General features: G+C 25.5%; 1 protein-coding gene across 2 annotated transcripts; it reads left to right on the plus strand.

Moving 5' to 3' along the window:
• Window positions 1-1771: 1771 nt before the first annotated feature.
• Window positions 1772-21662, plus strand: LOC114121117 (rho-associated protein kinase 2). 2 transcript variants are annotated; one of them, XM_027983288.2, is made up of 28 exons: window positions 1772-2397; window positions 2826-2935; window positions 9210-9291; window positions 10290-10390; window positions 11527-11586; window positions 11703-11838; window positions 11909-12026; window positions 12089-12173; window positions 12243-12541; window positions 12615-12706; window positions 12769-12928; window positions 13014-13059; window positions 14023-14214; window positions 14318-14476; window positions 14536-14773; window positions 15657-15893; window positions 16360-16383; window positions 16467-16627; window positions 16691-16945; window positions 17016-17285; window positions 17363-17456; window positions 17571-17776; window positions 18515-18737; window positions 18816-18975; window positions 19041-19119; window positions 20026-20251; window positions 20324-20540; window positions 20642-21662. In XM_027983288.2, exons 2-28 carry the CDS (start codon window positions 2828-2830, stop codon window positions 20727-20729), a joined length of 4116 nt encoding a protein of 1371 aa, XP_027839089.1. In that variant the 5' UTR covers window positions 1772-2397; window positions 2826-2827; the 3' UTR covers window positions 20730-21662. The 2 variants fall into 2 exon arrangements, with proteins under 2 accessions (XP_027839089.1, XP_050061557.1); XM_050205600.1 differs by lacking the exon at window positions 16360-16383 and having other exon boundaries at window positions 1773-2397.
• Window positions 21663-23701: the final 2039 nt, after the last annotated feature.

The raw sequence follows: 23701 nt of genomic DNA on the forward strand, positions 1-23701 counted from the left end.
TACACTGCGTTATTTGTTTAACAGTCCCGCCCACCTGTTACGACAGTTATGTTATCTTACGTTGAGTAATTGTCCAAATACATTCGTATGCCTATTTAAGGACCTATTATAATACATCTGCAGTAAAATCATACAATAATAGTCACTTATTCACAAAATATTGTTAGAATAATGTATAATATTATGCTTTTTACTCTGTCTGACTATATTTCACTTAGGTATATAGGATACAGCCAGAGCTAGTTAGAACTTTGGCCTTTGGACTCTCGGACATTATCGACTTTATAGCGTTGCGATTTTGAATTGCTTATGCGAGAACACGTACTCATATTATTAGATATATAATAATATAGATATGATTCGTGTCATATGATAATTTCTGTACCCATGCAATTTAATAAAAGGTATTATTGTAATAGGATATTGTGGCCGTAAACCCAGACAGTCAGTTCTAATATTGTATAATATGAGCATTAGGAAATACCAAAAGTGCATTGACTCAACAGTTATAGTACCGTCAATACCGATATAAAATGGATATGAATACAATAATAACATATTTAATGAATAACAACTACTATGATTTAAAAAAAATAATAGAGTTAATTAAAGCAACTAGGCCTTTGGTAGGTATAGATTGTATAGAGGGTACTAGAGATATTAAGGTGGTCATGTTTATATTGTAATCGGGTAATCCCTATTGGTCACTGCATAGTTCCTAAATAAAAATAATTAGAAATAAAGTACTTACACACTGCTTGAGAAATTCGTTAATTTTTTTTATCGCCAAGAAAACACTAATAATACCAAGTATTCCAAATTAATGACTATAAAAATAGTATTTTAAGCGATTTAAAAACGACCTTTCACAAACATAATTCATTGGCAAACGGCCACATACAAGTTGAAAAAGACGATTACCTACGATTATCACGAAATTGTTGAGATTATGATTTTGAAAATCTTAACTACTATAAATACATATAAGTTTGACGAATTGCGTTTCTGTAGATAGTGCTAATTTACAGGTAGGGGGTGCATTCTCCTTCTAGTAGCGTTAATATTGTAGTCATCGGGGCATTTGGTACGGTAGGTATGTTCGAAAATTAAAAACATCCAAACGGTATAAATATTTGTAGTCGTGTTATTCAAAAAATCTAACCACTAGTACCATTACGTCCCACACACGAAATCTGCGCTTACTTTGAGCTGTACAGAGAAAAATGATATTCCTACGTATAATGACGTGTGTACAGCTTTTTAACTGGTTAACAGAACGTCGTAGGACCCAAAGGCAATAATTATTATAGACGGGTTGGGATCGACTCGATCGACACAACACGTAATATTTTACGGAATACGATTACCTACGGGCTATACAACGGTAGGTACGACAATATAATATCACACGAAAAACTATCGAACAGTCGATCCGCGGCAAGTCGGCCCCGACATCTAGCGGCCGGTCGGACGGCCCGACGATCGTTTTTCATCATAACAAAAATAATGATAAATAAATAATAATAATGTCTAATAATGCTACCGATCGCCGGAATAGTCGTCTTCGCCGGTTGCCGTAGACACCGTCGCCGCCGCCGCCACCGCCGCCGCCGCAGGCACCGCCGTCCGTCGCGGTATATCGCCGTCCTTGTTTCAGCTAGTGCGCGTGCGTGCGCCTCGTGTTTGTGATCGTGGCGCGCGCTCCGTGCGTGCGTGCGTGCGTGCGTGCATTCTTCGATTACCCGTTCCCGACCGTCCGACGGACAAAACCCAACCACCGGAGGTGGTAACCGCGTATTGCCCGCACGGTCCTTATCACGGCATCAGTCCTTATCACGCCGCTTTCGACTTTTCGTCTTCTCGATTCGGCTCGCAGTTGTCCTTTTGGGCGATTACAAACGCGCGTTTGTGTAAATCGTCGTCATCGCCACCGCCGCCGCCGCCGCCGCTTTTTGCGATTTTGGCCGTTCGTTTCAGCCGACAATCGCGGTTATTTTTAATATAATTACCGTACCGTCTCCGTCTCCCGCGTCGTGTTCACATCGATATACACATATATACCCAATACACTTGTCGTCGTCACCCGTACGAGTAGGTAGTCCGTTTCTCGTCTTCTGGTCCGTACCGCGAAATTCCAATGTCCGATATCACGCACAGTAATGCACGGCAACGCGGATGGTGTTCTTCTGCCGTGCACCTGACACGGTGAGATGCCATATATGGTGTTCGAAAAATCTCGTTTGCGTCTGAAAAGGCAACATTATGATGCGTTCCACAAAGCGTACGTACCGTATAGCTGACTTTGGCCTTTGATATTGTGTCAAACGGCAACCAATTGTATTGACATTACTCGAGCGTGTCCAGAGTCGATCAGCTTCGGAGACGGCCACGTCAAAGGTGAGCCTAAAAAGCAATTATTTTGTAGTTTCATATACTCATTACCTGTCAATGTGTACCTAGTTTTGTATGACAACTTGCTTTAATTTTTCCCAACTCAAATAGTTTTACACTCCCTTAAAGCACTTGTTTGTTATACATTTTAAACGCAAATACCTATATTGTGTACCAATTTGGTGTTTAAAATAAACCTATTACACACTATTGATTAGGATTAATAAAAGTATTTCTTATACATAAAATATCATCTTAACTACCTTAAGACACAACATTATACCTATTAGAACACACATTTAAGGTGATAGTTCTAAATATTTTATTTCAATCATTCATTGATCAAAATATATCAAGTATCTAGGTATTAGTTGTTATTAGTAAAATACCCATTCAAAAAACTGTATAATAATGATTTTTTTTAATCCATTTAGGAATGAAAGAGATGGAGGTTATCAAAGAAGAAGATAGATTGCGGCGATTGCAAATCCTTGAGAAAAAAATACGAGATCCAAGAAATGTTTCAAATGTTGATTCATTGTTGGTAAGAATACCTTCAACATTTTGATTTTATGTATACAAATTAAGTGGTACTTCTTATATTAAACTATTCAGTATTAGTTTACTTTTTAAAGTTATTTAATACATTAGAATACCCAAATAATTTTAAAATTAAGCATAACATTTTTATTAAACAAAATTATAGGTAGTTGAACAATCTAGTTGAATGGTAATATGAACAATTTTAATGATATATAATATATAAATCTAATAAACAGTCAATTATCTTTGTTTTTTTTTCCAATTAATAATTTAAATGTAAGCAGGTACTATTGAATTAATAATATGTTACAAAATAAAAAATAATTTGTTAATAAATAAAAAAATCAGGATTTGGAATTATCATTAGAAAAAATCATTTAAAGTCCTATCATATTATGAAATATTTTTTTATTTGATTTTTATACTGTCAAATGCTTTTACTTTAATTTTTATTATTTTAAATATTTAACTATCTATACATTTTAATTAGCATTTTGGAGTTATTGAACAATTATTATTTTGTTTGTTATGTTATATTATATAATCAAATGATAATGGCTATCTTATTTATAGTATGATTTATTTTACTTAGGTATTTTATTTCTATTGATAGATTAATATTTTTACTAAGTTTTATGAAGTATTTGAAATGTAGCCTGTAGATATGTAAAAAAATATCTAAATCTATGGTACAAAATACTTAATTATAATTTACACATTGAAAATTATGATTTTAATAATAATGACTAATGTTAGGCAATAATTCATTAAAGCTCAAAAATGAAATGTGGCCAAATAAGTACCGCTTTGCTGTATAGTTATAGGTATAGAGTGTACAGTATACCTTTTCATTAAACTGGTCTCTGTAATAGTTTGTGTTTAATTTGAATTTAATGATAAATTATTGTAAACAAACCTTGTATTAAATTGTCAACCTTTGATTATTATTTAATATTTTTAATGATTTTGACAATCTTGTATTAATTTGAAGTTCGAATGCTTATAAAAAATTAATTAATTGAAGAAATAATTAAAGCTAAATGCAAGGCTAAATGTTAACAAATACAAACAAGTTTTTTATTATATTAATAAAACATTTCATTTAAATATAAATAAATATTATGCATTTAAAATAAAATTGTATGGAATACAATATGACATATTAATGTTTGTTAGATTAAAAAAAATTCTGTGCACTTTTTAAAAAATTACATTTGTTAAGGTTATATTTAAAATAAGGTCTAGTAATAATAATCCCTTGTATTTAAAAAAACCTAATTTAAAATACCTAATTTTTTATTTTAGGTATTTAGCTACTTTATTTTATTACTAGTATAATATATTACTTTATTATGTAGCTATATCAAACATTTACATTTAACAAATAACTATTTGGAATTCAAAACAGTATTTATTTAATCAACATTAATTTTTATCATAAAATATTTCTAATTTTTTAAATTCTATTTACTATACCTGCATATTTTATTTTGACATTTTAATTAATGCATAGGAATTATATATGTATATATATATTATATATATATATAATGTATTATTATATAACTATCTATTTATCATAATATATACTTATACATTTAAATACACAATTTTATAATGTATCAAAGTATTGCTTAAAACTAATCATTATTTTATAAAATTTCTAAAAAAATTTTCGTTTGTAAATTAATTAATAAAATAAACTTTTGGCTAACATGTAGAGTTAGATAATTTAAATAAAATAAAAACAAAATATTAGCATTTTATATTTAGAGTAATATATATTACCTATGCTTTTAAACAAATCTATGCATTTAATTATGTAACATTGACCTCGTATATCATTTCTTGGATTAGAATTAAGTCACTAAACATAATGACTCTTTAGACAGTCATTCATCACACAAATTTATATTATATTGATATCTTCTCACCTATGACATTAATGGAATTTATTAAGATTAAAATTTAGTGTTATGGTGAAATGAAGTGTAAATTATAGGTATAAAATAATATTTAATATTATAGCTAATAAATATAGAAATACCCCATTCAGAAATACCTATATTTCTGAATGTTTAAGTTAAGATTTAAAAATAATAGAAAGTGTATTCAAAAAATAACAAGAATTTTTAAACTGCACGTGTTTGGAGAGTCTGATTGTCAAACTTTTTTTTTATGATATCAATTATGTAATCATGCTCCTGAAGTATGATAAAAGTTTCAGCTGTTTTCATTATTTATTTTGTCTGTGACAGCTGCTAAAGTTAAATGTTTTTATGAGCTCTGCCATTTTTTTTTTATTAAAAAATCAATGAATTTATATTACATTTTGAATAAAAAATGAAATAAAGTGTAGCAAAGTGCATGAAATGTTAATTAAGGCCTATGGTAAATCTGCTATGAGTAAAATAAGAGTTTACGAGTGGTATACTCGTTTCCAAGATGGCCATACAAAAAGCTCCACAAGTATGGTTATCAAATATGAAGGTAATGCTTACTATGTTCTTTGATTTTAATGGCATAGTGCTTCATGAATTCTTGTCACAAGGTCAAACGATCACTAAAGAGTACCACCTACAAATTAAATACCGTTTGCATGCAATACCAAAAAAACTCCCTGTATTAAGGAAAAACAATGCAAGGCTTTTGTACCATGATAATGCACCTGCCTACACTACATTGCTTGTTTGTGAATTTTTGGCCAAAAACCATAGACCTTATACTTACATATTGGCCTTGCCTTTAGAGTAGCTATAGTAGTAACCGGTTAGATATACTACAGTAATGTGCAGTATAATAACATCACTACAATGTAGTTGTCATTGTATATATATATAATATTAATTATTCTGCAGTCACATATGAAGAGCGCCATCTATCTATGACCATTCTAAGTGTATGAAAGGCCAGTCTATTAGTATAAGGTCTATGCCAAAAACAATACTGTAACAATGCCACAGCCTCCATATTCGCCAGACATGGCTCTTTGTGATTTTTACTTATTTCCAAAAATAAAGAGAATCTTAAAGGGCCGTTTTTTACAATCATAGATGACATAAAAAGTACATCATTGAAAGAGTTAAAGGCTATCCCAATGATAGAGTTTGAAAAGTGTTTCGAGAATTGGAAGAAGTGATGGCACAAGTGCATAATATCTAATGGGGACTATTTTGAAGGCAACAACATTAATGTAGACTAATAAATAATTTTTTTTTTCACACAACTAAAATTCCCATTAGTTTTTGAACACACCTTGTATCATTAGGTAAAACTGTACAATAGTTGAAGAATCATAACAGCTACAGAAGAATGAGTTTTATTTTAAAACTTAATCATGTTTTGAATTATTCATTAGAAATATTTCCATTTTTTTTTCAAATCATAGATTTTTAGATGTTGATACTTATTTAACTTGGATTAAATTAAATCCATTTCATTCAATCACATTTGTACGGGTTATAAAAACTTTTTAAAGCAACAAGCAGTTCCCAAACTTAAGGGAAATATTGATATTGTGTACGGTATACACTATGCTACTATATTATTATAGGTACAATAATACATTTTGTTTCATGTTTTATGTATTCAAAGGAAGTGTGATTCAATTTTTTTATATTTGTTGACGTATGAACCTTAAAAGTTAAGGAATCACATGCTGCTTTAAAGTATTATTATTAATTTTTATAATTAAAAAACAATGTTGTTCAACAATCCTAATTGTATCTAAGTCCAATAATAAAAGTTTTTTATCTGAGATATTCAATTATTTATTTATGTTATTTACTAAGTGGTATATTAAAAAAAAAAGTTAGTGGATTAAAAATCTAATTTTGAGGGTTTTAAATTAAATTTCAAAAAAGTGGATAAGTTGTTTTCAAGTTAAATCTATGCCAAATTCAATTATGTTTTCAGAAATATTATCGGATGAATAGTATAATTGGTACAATTATCATAAGATAGATCTATTTTTGGTTAAAAATACAAATATATTAAATCTCTTTTAAGAGTCGAGTGTCTTGCTTATGATTTTTTAATAAAGCATATTTAGGCAATATACAACCTCGTTGCTGTTGTTTGTGGTCTTTGAGTTTTGGGTTAGTTATAAATCTTAATCAAAGGATAATTAGTATGAGTGCGGTTGTGTATGGATACAAGTATATCTATAGTCTATACATGTGCTGTTAGCTAGAACATAATATTGTCAACGGCACTGCTAACTTAATGAAAAGTGTGATTTTTTTTTTTTAAAACACACTTTACAAGAAAAACTCATGCTTTGTAGAGTGGTCTGATATCATTGTTTTTTTGTTAGAAAGTAGATATTTTCTACAGGACGAATTGAACTTTGATTCATGATCACGTTACTTAAAGCAAAAATAATAACTTGTTAGATGGAATTAGTCATACTAAAATGTGTATCATATTATATAGTTTAGATGTTTGAAAATATAATTTTGATAATTGAAGTCTTACATATCCCTCCTTTCTTTTTTAAGCAAAAAACCTATTGAAATTGAATTAATTTGAAGTGAGATAGTATTTTTCCTGTAAGAGGTGTTTAAAAAAAAAAACAGTGCAATCTCTTTTAGGAATTAAATTTTCTATTTGCAATATGGTATTTATTTTTTTAATACCATTATTGTAAAATAAGTTATTTAGGTTTGAAAATTTGTGATTTTTGTAAAAAAACTTATTACTTTTGTAATTAATGTAGTGTAGAAAAATTAACATTGAAAGTTAAAAGTTTAAAATTTGGTTTTTTGATTTATTTTTGTGTTAAACCTTTTTTTTTTTTTGATGGTGTAATTATGTAACTAGGTACTAACAAAAATAGATTTTCTAATATTAAGTATACATTGACATACAATTGGATCATTGTAAAGTTGTCAATAAATCAAAATTAATTTTGAAAATTAAAACTGGTTTAATCCAAACTGTGTTGTTGATCTTATGGTTCAACTATTACAAATGTCATAGGTAATTAAAGTGGGTCGGTGAGTGGGAGTAGAATTATTGGACTTGAAATTGGTAAAAATTAGGCTTTCAACTACTACATATCAAGAGAGACTAGTAAATGTGTTTATTATTAATTGTTAACTAATGGTTAATGAATTTCTGGTGGATTAGGGTAGATTTTACTTCATAGAAATTTGTCAAAGATATTTCAGATGACATTGGTGTCATTGAATCACAAATTCTATGTTTTTGTTAAACAATTAAGTACAAATATTTTTATCAATGACTATAGTTCTCTTAATGTTGAATGTTGATTATAAGTTGAGCAGCTTCATATTATTTTATTTATTTATAACTACATAGCACAATTGTAATTTATTTAACTTGTATAATTTATGTTTATACAATATAAATGTTGGTTTTTGTTTCTTATTAATTTTAATTTTTATCTATTATAAAATAATTTTTCACTTCAATTATTAAATTTGAATTTCTGATTTAGCTTTCTTTATTTATGACTTTTATTTGCTTATTTATTATTAAGTTATAATATTTTTTAAGAGAAAACTATCCTAATCAATAAAATTATGTAATGATCAATAAAATCTGTTTTTTTAAATTTGACATTCTAAAAATTAATTATACAGTAATAACTGAGTAAATAAAAACTAAAGTGTCTTAGAATTGTTGCAAAATCCAAACTTACAAAATTTAGAGAAAATCATAATCTATATTAACATTTTTAAAACTTTAATTTATTAAAACTTAAATTTTTAATAATTTATAGAAAAATACAAAAAACAACCTTAAAATTCACCAAAAATAAATTATTTGATTTAAGAAAAAAATGTATCAAGTTAAACAAAGTTAATATTCTTTTTTATTTGAAAATTTAATAATTTTAAGAAACCCTGTTTTCATATTACAAATTATGGATAGGTAGATTCTGTATTCAGAATGAACTGTATTCATAGATCTTAAGAATTTATTTGTTAATAATCACAAATAAAAATATAATTTAGATACTAAGAAACCTCTAAATATCTGAAATTCTTGATAGTTGAATTTTTTCCTTTTTTCATAGAGTTAAATTTGTAGTTTATTTCCAAAAAACCATCCATTATTTAAAATCGTTCATTGAGAAAAGATTCTTTGTAGTTATTAATTTATGGCCAATGATAATCAATTTATTTTTATTGAACAATATTTTCTAATAATTATAAATTAACCAACAAAATACCTATTTAATAATAATTAAAATTATATGCAATTGAGTGGTTTATTGTATAACTTATTATTTTTTATTTTAATTACAGGACACTGTACAAGCATTAGTGGCCGATTGTGAAAACCCTGCAGTTAAACGAATGAAAAATGTCGAAGCATACATGCAAAGATGTAAGTAATTATATTAAATACAAAATGTTTTATCCATCCTATATTTTTGTAATATAATTATTTTTATATTAAGAGGACGCCATACCCACGTGTTGTCTCTGTCTTACATACATACAACATAATATTGTATTATACATACAGTTTAAAAGGTGCTTTGTTTTGTAATCAAATTTTGATATTTTATCATTCCACCAAAAAGTAGTAAAACCTATGTATATATATTTTTAAAACACAAATTAAGCTTAAAATAATTACAAATTGTTATTATATATTACGACCAGTGCCGTAACTAGAGGTTGGCAAAATGAGTAGTTGTTTAGGGCATAACAAAGTAAGGGGGCAGATTTGAGTTAAATCAAATTGAATTTTATATAAAATTTATTTTTCTTATAAATTATTTAGTTTTATTAAAATCAAGTGTAAATATGTAATGTTTAAAAATTACATACTAGATTGTGGCTTGATGTTTATTTACTAGTATACTACTTTCATGAATTTTATACTATACAGAAATATATAAATTTTAATTTTGCATGTATGAAACATACAGCCATATTATTATAACAGCTATTATAACTCATTAATTATAATAACTCAATAATTTAAAAATTATAGCAGTATTTTGATTGAAGTGTAAGAATATACCATAATAATATTATGAAAATTATGAAAATTATATCTATAGTATAAAATGAAATAAAAATAAGCTCCAAAAAATAAAATTTGCCATGAGCACTGATTATAGTTTATCAATATAGGTGATAAAATAATTTTTTTTCATTATAACACAAATATTACTTATTAATTAAAATCTTTATCCTCTTTTATAAAATGTAAATACTAAAAAACTGCTTAAACTGATCAGTAGAAATTATTTTGAATTAGATGCACTATTGTTTTTTTATAGTTTATTTAATATTTATAATATATAAATATATTAATTGATTTTTCTATTTATAAAATTGAAATGGATCTTTAATATCTTTCTTGTTTTATAGATGATAAATTTGCATCTGATATTTGTCAATTACGTATGAAACCGGATGATTTCAACCTTATTAAAGTTATTGGAAGAGGAGCTTTTGGTGAAGTTCAATTGGTAAGTATCATGGTGAATCATTAATTGTTGATTCATAGGACAATTTATATGGATGTTGTGTTGATCAAAACAAATACAAATAAATAACAATCATTAAAAGCACCATTTTCTCATTTTTTTTTTCTAAAAAAAAAATAATAATAATAATCAAATGTTTGATTTAATAAAATAGAATTTAACTATTTTTCCTATTACAGACTATATTATTTACTATTTTAAAATTCAAGTCATTGCTAAACTCAAAAACCTCTTAATCCTTTCATTCTAGCCATCAAATCCAAAACAACTTTTTCCAGTTCCAGAAATTCTATTCTAGTTTTCACCACATGTCAATGTTCCTTAAACCTTATATTTTACCAGTATTATAACTAGTGAGTATATAATTTTAATTATATAGGTAATAGGTTATTTTAAACTTTTTTTTTATGAAGTACTACATTCAATATCAAACATAAATATAATAAGTTTGTTTTAGTATTTAGTAATTCTATTTCACACAATTACACAGTTTATATCCTCTAAATATGTGTCATAACAACTACTAAAAAATTGTACCTATTTATGTGTCTTAATTTGATAAGAAAATATTTAAAAAATAATGCTCTATCATAACTTATATTCTCTTTTACAAATTGAATCTAATATTAACTATAGATAAACTATAGTAAGAATCCGATCTAGGAATTTGTAATGATACATATGTACATGACATGAGGAGAGTGTATATTGTCCTCTTAATATGAAAAATATAATATTTATTTTGAATAAATAAATTTAATCGTTTGATATACTTCTTGAACAATCCTTGCAACAAATAAAAACAGTTTAGATAATCTTAAAAATAATTACATTTATAGAATAATACAATTTAATTAAATGTATTTTATTTTTTTAAATATAAACTTGTTATTTATATATTATTTTTATTTCTTAGTAAGCATAGATTAAATATATAGTTAAACTATGATAGTTTTGTATAAAGTTAGTAATATACTATTTATAATAATGTTAAAATTATTCACAAATAAACAAAATACTGTAATAGATAAATTTGAATTGTTAACATCTATTAAAATAATTTATTTAATTTATATAGTACCAATTATAACAAATGTGTTTTTATTTTTATTCTATAGGTACGTCATAAATCAAATAACAAAGTGTATGCCATGAAACTGTTAAGTAAATTTGAAATGGTATGTTTTTCTTTTTCAAAGATTTAATAATTATTCATTATATTAAACTTGTTTTGTACATATGTAACACATATTTTTCATTGTATAATTTATATATATATATATTTATTATGTAGATAAAACGATCAGACTCGGCATTTTTCTGGGAAGAACGTGATATCATGGCACATGCAAATTCAGAGTGGATTGTTCAACTTCATTTTGCTTTTCAAGATCATAAATATTTATATATGGTTATGGATTACATGCCAGGTATAAAAATATTATAATTTATTGTGAGATAGAAGTCCAAAATTATTTTTTAAATTAAATTGTTTTTTAGGTGGTGATCTTGTTAATTTAATGTCAAATTATGATGTTCCTGAAAAATGGGCAAAATTTTATTGTGCTGAAGTAGTGTTAGCATTGGATGCAATTCACTCAATGGGATTCGTGCATAGGTACTTAATGTTATAATAATATTAAAATTAATATTTAATTAACTATACATTTATATTTTTAGGGACGTCAAACCTGATAATATGTTATTGGATAAATACGGTCATTTAAAATTAGCTGATTTTGGAACGTGTATGAGAATGGGATCGGTAATTCATATACAATAAATACATTTATTTGTTTATTTTGTTATTTATAATTTTTTTTTAAATATTTAGGATGGGATGGTTAGATCTGACACAGCTGTTGGAACACCTGATTATATTTCACCAGAAGTATTAGAATCTCAAGGTGGAACTGGAACAGGAGACCATGGTGTTTATGGTAGAGAGTGCGATTGGTGGTCTGTTGGTGTTTTTGTTTATGAAATGCTCATTGGAGATACTCCATTCTATGCAGATTCACTTGTTGGGACATATAGTAAAATAATGGACCATAAAAATTCTCTAAGTTTTCCTTCTGATATTGAAATATCCCAAAATGCTAAATCGTTGATCTATGCATTCCTCACTAATAGGTACATATTCAAAACATTTTAGAATATTAAAAGTATGTATAATATTATTTCTTTACCATCTTTTATCTTTCAGAAAAAAGCGTCTTGGAAGAAATGGAATTAGTGAGATTAAGGAACATCCTTTTTTTCAAAATGATCAGTGGAGTTTTGATAATTTAAGAGATTGTAAGAGATAATTAAAATCAATATATTTGTTGTAAAGTTTATAATATCTGTTAAAAATTTAGGTGTGCCTCCTGTTGTCCCAGAATTAAATGGTGATGATGATACAAGTAATTTTGATGATGTTGAAAAAGATGACGGTCCAGAAGAAAATTTTCCTGTTCCTAAAGCATTTGCTGGAAATCATTTACCATTTGTAGGATTCACTTATTCTAGAGATTATCAGTCAGTTAATTTTATTCTATTAACATATTTTGTTTTCTATAAGAGTAATTTTGATTTGATTTTATTTACCTTATTTTATTTTCAGATTATTGGGGAATAATATAACAAATGGGGAATGTTTACCAGATACTGTAAGTTTAAGTGAAACTAATTTATTAATAAATATTTATTCTATATTTATGAATATCCTTTATGCATTTATATTAATTCATAAATTACTAGCAATACATTTTTTTAATTATCTTCATAATATACTTTCTTTAATAAATTATATTCTATTAAAAAATTAAATATATATAATTATCGGATAGCCATTAGATGGATTTATTTTATTTTAATTAACGTAATAATCTATTTTTTGGTCAGAATTTTTTAAATATATTTTTTTTAAGAAAACAAAGTTATTGATTTTGCAATTAACTTTACTTTTTTATATTATTCTACATCATCATTATATATTAATATAGCTGACGTTTTGTAGTACATTTTATCAAGGCTAAAATTGAATGTATCCCAATTTGTGGTGATGGGGTAGAAAATTGATGGCATTTAGATTTATAACTAGTATTATATTTGTTTATCTTTGTCTATCAATATTTTTTTGACTCAAATTTAAAGGTGTTTTTAACAGGATTAACAATTTAAAAATGCTTAAAACCTATCATTATTATTTAAATTATAAGTATTAAATAAAAATTATTTGAACTGCTAATCTTTGCCAAAATCATTACTTTTGAGTTTTGATAGAATATATTATATAACTTGACTATAATAATTTTTGTAAATGCTTAATTTCAATATTAACATATCTATTTTATTATTTTTCATGTGCGGTGCTATATAAAGGTGGATTGTGTAAGTGAATTTATTTTTATTTTAACAAGTACTATGTTTGGATAAACTTAATCAACTATAATCTATTTTGTGGCATTACATTTTTAGAATTTTAATTAAGCTTTAATCTTAATACAGAACTTTTTTAGTGTCTAAAAAAAAAAAAAAAAAAAAAAAACTTGCAACTAAAACATAAAACTATAATTTATATGGATAATTAGTAAAAATAAAAATAATTATGTATAATTTGATATTTACAGAAAGAAGCTCCTCATATTGCTGTTCTTAAAAGAGAATTGGATAATGAAAGAAAAGAATTATTAGTTGCACGTGATCAGAATAGCAAGCTTTTAATACAGTTACAAGATGGAGCTGATCGAGAGTTACTCCTCAAACAAAAATCATCAGCCTTAAATACTTCTATTTCTAATCTCCACAAAGACTTAAGAGATGTAAATACTTTTGTATAATAAAATCACTGTATTTGTTAACAAGCAAACCAAACTATTAACTTATTTTCTTATTTTCTATTTGTTTATGTTTTTATATTTTTAGGCACAAAGAAAAGCTGACAATGAATGTGAAATGCGTAGGAAAACAGAATCATTATTACAAGAGTTAAAAAGGAAACTTGATGAGGAACAAAATAAAAGAACAAAAGAGATGAACAATAACCAACAACATAATGATAAAATAAATGCTCTTGAAAAACAGGTAAATTTATCATCATTAATTTTATTTTGTTTGGTTTTATAACTTTTTTATAACTTTAGATGACTGAGTTGCATGAAAAATTAAAAGTGGAAACAGATACTTGTACTAAACTTCGTAAGCAAGCGGCAGAATTAGGAGTTGCTAAAGCAGCTAATGAACGTATGGCTGTTGAACTACAAACAATGTTAACTACTTTGCAACTAAATCGGGACACATTGCATGAAGAATTAGCAACATTACAAGGTCAATTGTCTCAAGAAAAAAGTTCATTGCGAGATTTACAATTAGAACTTGAAGGTAAATGATTAAAGACAGTTTGTGTTTTGTAGATAATATGAAATAATATGAAAATTTATAAAATATAATATAATATAATACATATTATTTAAATGGAAGTTGTACCTACATGTGTTGTCTCAGTCTTACATATGTACGACATTTTTGTTCACCAGTTTCAAAAGTATGCTGTTAGTTTTGATATTGGAGTGAATTGACCTATTGCTATGTCATACATGTGAAAGACGGAGATAACATGTGGGGGTACAACATCCTCTTAAAATCTTGTATATGTTTTTTTTACAATTGTGTGTAACAAACATACATAAAAAATAGTAGGTATATAATTTACGTCATGCACATAACTACTTTTTTTTTTATTAAATATTACCATAAGTACCTAGCGCATTATTGATTACAAATGTGCAGATTTAAATATTCTGAACATTAAAAATTTTAAAAATTGATAACTAAATTCTTAATTTTTTTATTTTAATTTATGTAAGTAGACATATCTGATTCTTAATCCGTGGATGGTAGTTAGAATTTTAGTATGTTTTGAATTTTATGATATTCAGAATATTTTAAGATTGTTTAAAACCATCTAGTAAGTTCTTCAATTTAACTAGTATTTTTAGAGATACAGAAAGTGACTTAATTAATTGTTTATAAAGTGTTTTAAAAATATTACTTAATTAAGTTTTAACTGAAAAATATGTTTGTTTTTAAATTTTTGATGAAAACTGTGCTTTGCATTATGAGTTGTTATTTTAATGAAGTTAAAATTGCTATGTATTACCATTACATAATCTTAAGCCAAATTTCCTGGTTTAATATTTAATATTTTTATGAATTAAATAGTTGGTTTAAAGTTTTTGAATACTTATCATATATTTTTTTTAAGGTCGTTTGCAAGCCTGTCAAGCAGATCTTGTACGTTCTAAATTGAGAGAACAAAAATTAAGTGAAGACAATAGACAACTAGGAGAAAGAACATCAATATTGGAAAAAGAATGTGCATCTTTAGTATTGGAGTTAAAAACTGCTCAAAATAGATATCAACAAGAAGTGAGGGCTCACGAAGAAACAGAAAAAAGCCGTTTAGTGAATAATGAGCAGGCCAATCTTGAAATAGTAAAAGGTACTTTATTATTATTATTTTTATTTACTTAAATAAAAATAATTAAAGTTTTTGAATGCAATTTTGCAATTTTACTGGATTTGTTAAAAATACAGCAATGTATCGTTGTTTATAAATTATTTTTAGATTGCTAATTTTTTAAATCCTTTAAAAATTGGATAAATTGACCAAGACTAAAAATATATTAAATTATAATAATGTAGATATGTAAATTGATGTAATGTTCTATACTTATATCAAGTACACAATAAAGAATTAGTTAATAAATTAGAAATCATTAGAATGATTTATTATTTGTTAATGAACACTTTAACAATTTTTCACATAAATATTTATAAACAATTTTAACTAAAAAAAAAAAAAACCAAAATGATATATTTTGTTTAAATAATTTTTTTCTTTTTAAATAATATTTAAATAATTTTTAATATTGGCCAAATCTATTTATTTTGTTTTCATGCTATAGTTAAAATGGATTATATATTTAAAGGTAAAAAATAGTAGTAGATATTTTGTAGTAGACAAACATGTAGACAATTTTTAAAATTATATTATCAATATTATTTTTTTCAGCTCTTCAAACTAAACTAAGTGAAGAAAAGAGTGCTAGACAAAAAGCTGACTCTCTTACTCAAGAAAAAGAACGACAGATATCAATGCTTTCTGTAGATTACCGTCAAATACAACAGAGACTTCAAAAACTTGAAGGCGAACATCGACAAGAAGTAGAAAAAGTATACTATTACATTTCAAAATTACATTTATGTTGTTTTTACACAATTTGTTGATCATTTTAGAGCAAAGCATTACATGTTCAAATTGACCAAGAATTAACAAAAAAGTCTGCTTTGCAATCTGAATTGGGTGTGCATATATCTGAAGCAACACAATTACGTGCTAGAGAAGCACAGTTACTGCGAGAAGTCACTTTATTAAGAGAAAATAAACGTGCAATTGAAGAAGAACTGCATAAATTAAAGACTGAACACTCGGTGACTGATTTACAGATGAAAGAATTACAAGACCAATTAGAAGCAGAACAATACTTTTCTGTAAATCTTTGTATTTATTTAGTATATAATGAAATATGACTTATATTAATATTATGTTGAATATTTACAGACTTTGTACAAGACTCAGGCTGCTGAACTTCGTGAAGAAGTGGAGGATAGAGGAAAGGGGGCTGCTGAGTTGGAAGAAGAACGTGGCTCACTAGCTCATCAATTACAAATAGCATTAGCTAGAGCTGATAGTGAAGCACTTGCTAGATCTATAGCAGAGGAAACTATAATAGATCTTGATAAAGAAAAAACAATGAGAGAACTTGAATTAAGAGACAGTCAAAATCGACATCGTAATGATTTGGAATCTAAAGAATTTGCTCTTAATAATGTAAGCTATAAAAAAAATATAATTAATAATAAATAATAAAAAATAATTATAATAAATTAAAATAAACTATTTTGTAGTTAAGAGAAGTAGAAAATGAATTGAAGAAAAAAATGGAGCAATTGATTAAAGATAATGAAGATTTGAAAACCCAATTAACTATAATTCAAGAAGGTAAGATATATTGTTAAATATTATGTACGAGTATATATTATTATTTTATTTATCATATTAAATTCATTTTTCTATAATATAATACTAAAACATAATGTATAAAATATCTTATAGAAAGTAAAAAGAATTACATCGAGGAACTTGAAAAGCTTCGAAAACAACTTAAACAAGAACAGTTGTTGAAAGCTCAAGCTGTAAATAAACTAGCTGAAATCATGAATCGTAAAGACAATACAACTAAAGGAAAGAGTAAAGTTTCATCTGCCGATTTGCGTAGAAAAGAAAAAGAATGTCGAAAATTACAACAAGAATTGACACAGGTATATAAAAAGCTGAAGAAAATAATAAAACAAAATATTGGTGTTTGAAATAGGTTTATTGATAGTTGTATAAATTAACCTATTCATAACACTTTTGGTATTAATACTACACAATAAAAAAAAATTGACAAGTAACAAGAATAATTAAAATTTTAATTATAATAGTTTTATTTTAATGTAAGAATATCCCGTTAACTATTACTGAATTTTCTCAATCATAGATTTTTGTTCTTTTTCAATCCTCACATTTACTGAACATAGAAATGAAGCATTTTACATATTTAGATTTTCAATAATAATAATAAAAAAAAACTAGTGGGACTTTCACAATTCATGTTATGTTAATGTGTTTTATACTTTCACCTGGTTTGATAATTTTTGAATATGGATTTTGAATTAGTAATCCATTACATGATTTTCTTATAGTAAAACTATTAACACTCCAAAATCAATTTTTACAGACTCAGAAAGCAATTTAATGATTTATTCTGATTTGCTAAATTTAAAAATTGATTACTTTTGTGATGTTAAACCAAATGTTCTGACATTTTATTAGTATTTTTATCAAATATCTTTATTTTCTATATTTTAAATTTAAATTATTATTTTATGAATTTCATTATTAATAGATATTAGGTATTTATATTGCTTTCATAAAAGTAAATACTAAATATAAAGTATAAATAAAAATGTGTATAATATGCAGTGTACACTTATTTATGAAATTAATTATATTAGGAACGAGAGAAATACAACCAAGAAGTTACAAAGTGGCAGAAAGAACTTCAAGAACTTCAATCACAAGTGGTAGACGAGAACGCCAGTAAACTAAGACTCCAAATGGAACTTGATTCAAAAGATTCAGAAATTGAACAACTTCAAGGAAAGTTGACTAACTTGGGTAGTGAGACAGCATCACTAAGTAGTGCTGACAATGATGACACTGATATATACACTCAAGGTTTGTATTACACATGATATTATTAAGTTTTAATGAGAAAAAAAATGCTTAATCTTGAATGAATGAAATTTTTTGTAGAATCCAGATTAGAAGGCTGGTTATCAGTTCCAAACAAACAAAACATAAGACGGCATGGTTGGAAAAAACAATATGTTGTAGTATCATCAAAGAAAATATTTTTCTACAATTCTGAAAGTGACAAACAAAATACTGATCCCATTTTAATTATAAATTTGAAGTAAGTTCTAATAGTTTACAAACTTGGTATCATTTTTTTTATTCTTTTTAAATTTTATTTTTTAGTAAAGTGTTTCATGTACGATCTGTAACTCAAGGTGATGTTATTCGAGCAGATGCTAAAGATATACCTAGAATATTCCAAGTATGTAAAATATTTTATAATAATATTATATATTGTATTCAGACCTCATTATCCCTTATCTTATATATATTTTTTTTAATTTTAATTTATTTGACAATGTTAATTTTTTTTTAATTAGGTAATTGTATTTTATTTTTTTTTAAGATTATTTATCTTATTAATATTTATTAATTAAACCTCTAAAAACAATATAAAGGTATTTATTTTGTTTTTTAGGGTTACAGTTCTTTGCCCAAGTTAGTAATTTACTAGAAAACAACTATTCCATTCTTTTGAAATTGAACTCTTCAAAATAAGATGTTTGAATTTTTAATATTAATAATATTGAAATGAAAAAATTAATCTAAAATTTTTAATGTTTTCTTAAATTATAATGGATTAGTTACATTTTGCATTTATACATTTGGCAAAAGATTGATAATTGAAAAAAAAACAATTACTTATCTAGTAGGTTATCGATATGTGTTGAGTAGTAGTCTGCTATTTCTTTTTCATACCAGTTACTCAAACCATTGATTTTAAAATATATTTAAAATATTTCAATGGTCATACCAATGATCACTTACAATAATCTACACAACCCATACAAAATTGTTTATTTTAAACTCCTTTAAAACAGTTGGTATCAAATCACCTTAAAATTTCAACATCACATCATTGATCACCTCAAAGTTGTTTGATAGTCATATAATCATATGTATTGAGTTGTAAGTATATTAAGGGCCAAAGGGATTCAATGACCATTTTTAAGGAGTTTCAAATTTATAATATTTTTCTGTGTGTTATTACAATGATGTGTTTTATTATGTATGCAATATAAAAATTGTTTTTACCATTTTTTAAAATTAAATTTCTGCTTTAATGTTAATAATTATTTAATAATTTAATATTTTAATTTGGTTTTAGCTTTTGTATGCAGGCGAAGGTGAGGCTAGAAGACCTAATGAATCTGGTCCAGAACATCTATCAAGAAGTACAAGTGTTACAAGCACTGTAGATGAGAAGCCCGGTACAATTACACTAAAAGGGCATGAATTTGTTCAAATATCGTTCCACATGCCAACAAATTGTGAAGTATGTCCTAAACCATTGTCAAATGTTTTTAGACCACCACCAGCGCTAGAATGTAGAAGTATGTTAAACTACTTGAAAATATGTTAGTTACAATATCAGTATGACTGTGTTCATTGTATTTTTATGATAGGCTGCAGAATTAAAGTTCACAAAGAACATCTTGAGCGTAAAGAAGACGCGATTGCACCATGTAAGCTGCATAATGATCCAACATCAGCTAAGGAACTATTAATCCTGGCACCTAGTCGAGATGATCAAAAACTGTGGGTGCAGAGACTTAGTAAAAAAATTCAAAAGTGTGGATACAAAGCTAATACTAATCTAGATGGTTCCAAAATATCGCCAAGGTTAATTTCTTTGTTAAATTATATTTTTTCATTTGATATCATGAAAAAAGTGATTGTGACATTTTAATATTGTAATATAATAATATTTTATTATTTTATAGAGAATCAACTCGATCTACATTAAAACTCTATTCGGGGAGCTCTGTACATCAAAGATCTGCAACTTTACCCTCCAACATTTCTAAATAAATATACCAAAAATATAAAAAAAATAATAATAATTAAAAATAACTACTGAAGGTAAAGTGGTTATGCGACAGTTAGCAGTGAGTGTTTTTATATTTCTAACAATCAGTGTTACTGTTATTTAAACAGAACAGAAAGAGTTAAATTTAAGAAAATATGTATCACTTTTTTTTCTAGTGTAGATCATTTATAATGTTTCATCTAAATATTATTTTTGCATATTTACTGATCTAATGAATACCGAATACTAAAATTTAAATTGTCATATAAGAATTCAATTTCAATCAAACACCCATGTACATTTAAAAGAAAAGAGATTAATGGATCACAAGGTATTATGTACATATATATAAACATATAAACATAAATAATTACAACGAAAATGTTTTATAAAATCACAGTTAGGTTTATTGAACACCAATTAGTTCACAATTTAAGAACAATTTTTAAAATGTTGGTTTCCATCAACTTTTTTTAATTGATTCGCATAGGTTATAAGTTTATTATTATTATCAATGTGTAACTCGCAATGACTGATTATGTATTTATAAAAAACCTCTGTATTTTACGTTTAATAATTTCGATAGCTGAGAAAATTTGTTGTTTAGTTATACTTATTAAGAAACAAAATTTGTATTATGTAATAACACATTTACATAATTATTATATATTCATTATGAATTTTAATTTTTTTTTTCAATTGATGAAATTAAATTTCCACATTGTTGGCTTTCTATACATTAGTTTTTATGTTAGCAATCTTCGAGCTTGTTAGTTTCCAATTATTATTTTTTAATGGTGTTTCTCGTACAGTTTAAATCTAAAAATATAACCGTTAAAATAACGTAAAGTAAACGTTTTATAAGTATCGTGTAGCAATAAGCGTTCATTTTTAAAATTTGTTTTAAATACAAAGACGCATGACAGACTGCTAAATGTTTTTTTTTAATTTTTTTAACATTTCAAACAATCGATTTTCTCAGAAACAAATCATTGTTTGTATGTGATTGCCAAAGTTTTTATTTAGGGATTCCTTTTTTTTTTTCTTAAACTTTTAGTTGTTTGTCACTATTATGTCATATGTTACCCATTGCGTGAAGTATCTTAAGTATTATTATATGTAATGTGTATTATGTAATTTATTTTATTGGCATATTTAACAATATTTATTTTGTTGTCATTTTATTTTTAATGATTGTGTATTTTAAAAATAATAATTTTACTTAAATAATAAAAAGAAATACCATAAAGATCAGTTGAAGTCCGGCAATACAAAATATTATGTAATATAGATTTGTGGGCCATGGTAATTTCTATAATAGGGAGACTGTTAAAAACCACAGATGCCCTTACATGTTAGTCTTACTCTTTTATACCTCCCTACCTAATATTTACCATTAGGTAACTCAAAAAATTAGTTATAAAATAAAATGTTTAAAAATGTTGAATATATTGATTTAGTCAATTTTTTCTATTTAATTATTTCTAATGTAATTTACTGACAAAAGAATAATGTTTACATAATTGTATCATTTGAAACTATTGTAATTCTAAATTCATCTGGTTGTTATCCCGAATTAATTTTTAACACTTATTATTTCATTGTACTTTTTCTAGAATTTTGCTTGTATGTCAACTTGTCTTTTATAATTAAAATATAAGTAAACTGAAGCAATAAATTATTATAATAATGTAATGTAACATAACAGGTTTTACATTTGAATGTATAGTTTTTTGTATTTATATAAACAACGAAATGGTAAATTAATTGCTCAATTAAATATTTCACTAAATTATTGATGTTATTTAAAATTATATTTTAATGGTCCAAAGAGTTGTGATAAACTCCTCGGATAGTAATCATTATACACACAAGAAAAATTGTTTGTTTATTTTTTAATGTTTTGCAAAACCATTAGTGTAATGTTATATTGCACTACTTGCTATAATTCAATTTAGTGTTTTAATGTTGTGATATAAAAAGTGTTTGATTAAAAATCAGTCATAAGTAAAACTAATTTTTTTTCAAAAAGTCTGAAAACAATATTATTTCCATTTATCAAGTGAATCCTAATAGCTAATATATTGTACACTGTTCCTAAACTATTCTAAACATAGTACAAATACACAAAATCATAGAGCTTTATTTTTTAATACTCAATTTTTTAGCATACCATCTTTATTTAACAAAAATGATAATGATTATCTAAATTCAGGACTTTTTGCTCTCACTCAATAACCCATTATAAAAAATTTAACCTCTTCTTATCAGCCTACCAGTCTCTTTATCCTTAAAATTCTATTTAAATTAATATATACTACATTAAATTAAATTGGTAATTATCATTAACTTAAATAAATAATTACCACTAAGGATCCAAATCAAATAATTATAAGTATATATGTGTATTATATCTTAAGTACAACTAAATACAAAATAAGCTTAAAATAACTAATTGGGAGCAAACGTCCTCATAATATATTTTGCATTGCTATACTTTTGATAAAATAAGAAAATTTAAGTTATTCTTCTAAAATTTAGTGGTATAATATATCAAATGTTATTATAATAAGCTCAACAAATATTTTTATCATTAGCTTAAAAAAAAATAGTAAGAAAGCAATTGAAAACAAATTTTTATATGTTATTGTAGTATATAAGCATTTATGTTTATTATTATTATTATTATTACAAATCATTAAAGTTAATGCTATATAAATACATAAGTAGACTTTTTACCTAAAATGAAAAAAAAACCATGCATTTTGATTATTTATTTATTTTTATTTTTTGGTGCATGTGAAATTAATATAATTTTACCAATTGGTTGATTTGTTTTAATTAATTATTCATATAACTTTGATATGTATTGCTTACATTGGAACAGTAACAAAATAACTTATATTTATATATGTGTACAATATAAATTTATTAATAATTAACTTTGTCATACTGTAAATGTTGAATAAACTAT

The sequence above is a fragment of the Aphis gossypii genome, chromosome X (genome assembly GCF_020184175.1).
Source record: "Aphis gossypii isolate Hap1 chromosome X, ASM2018417v2, whole genome shotgun sequence".
Classification (NCBI taxonomy): Eukaryota; Metazoa; Arthropoda; class Insecta; order Hemiptera; family Aphididae; genus Aphis; species Aphis gossypii.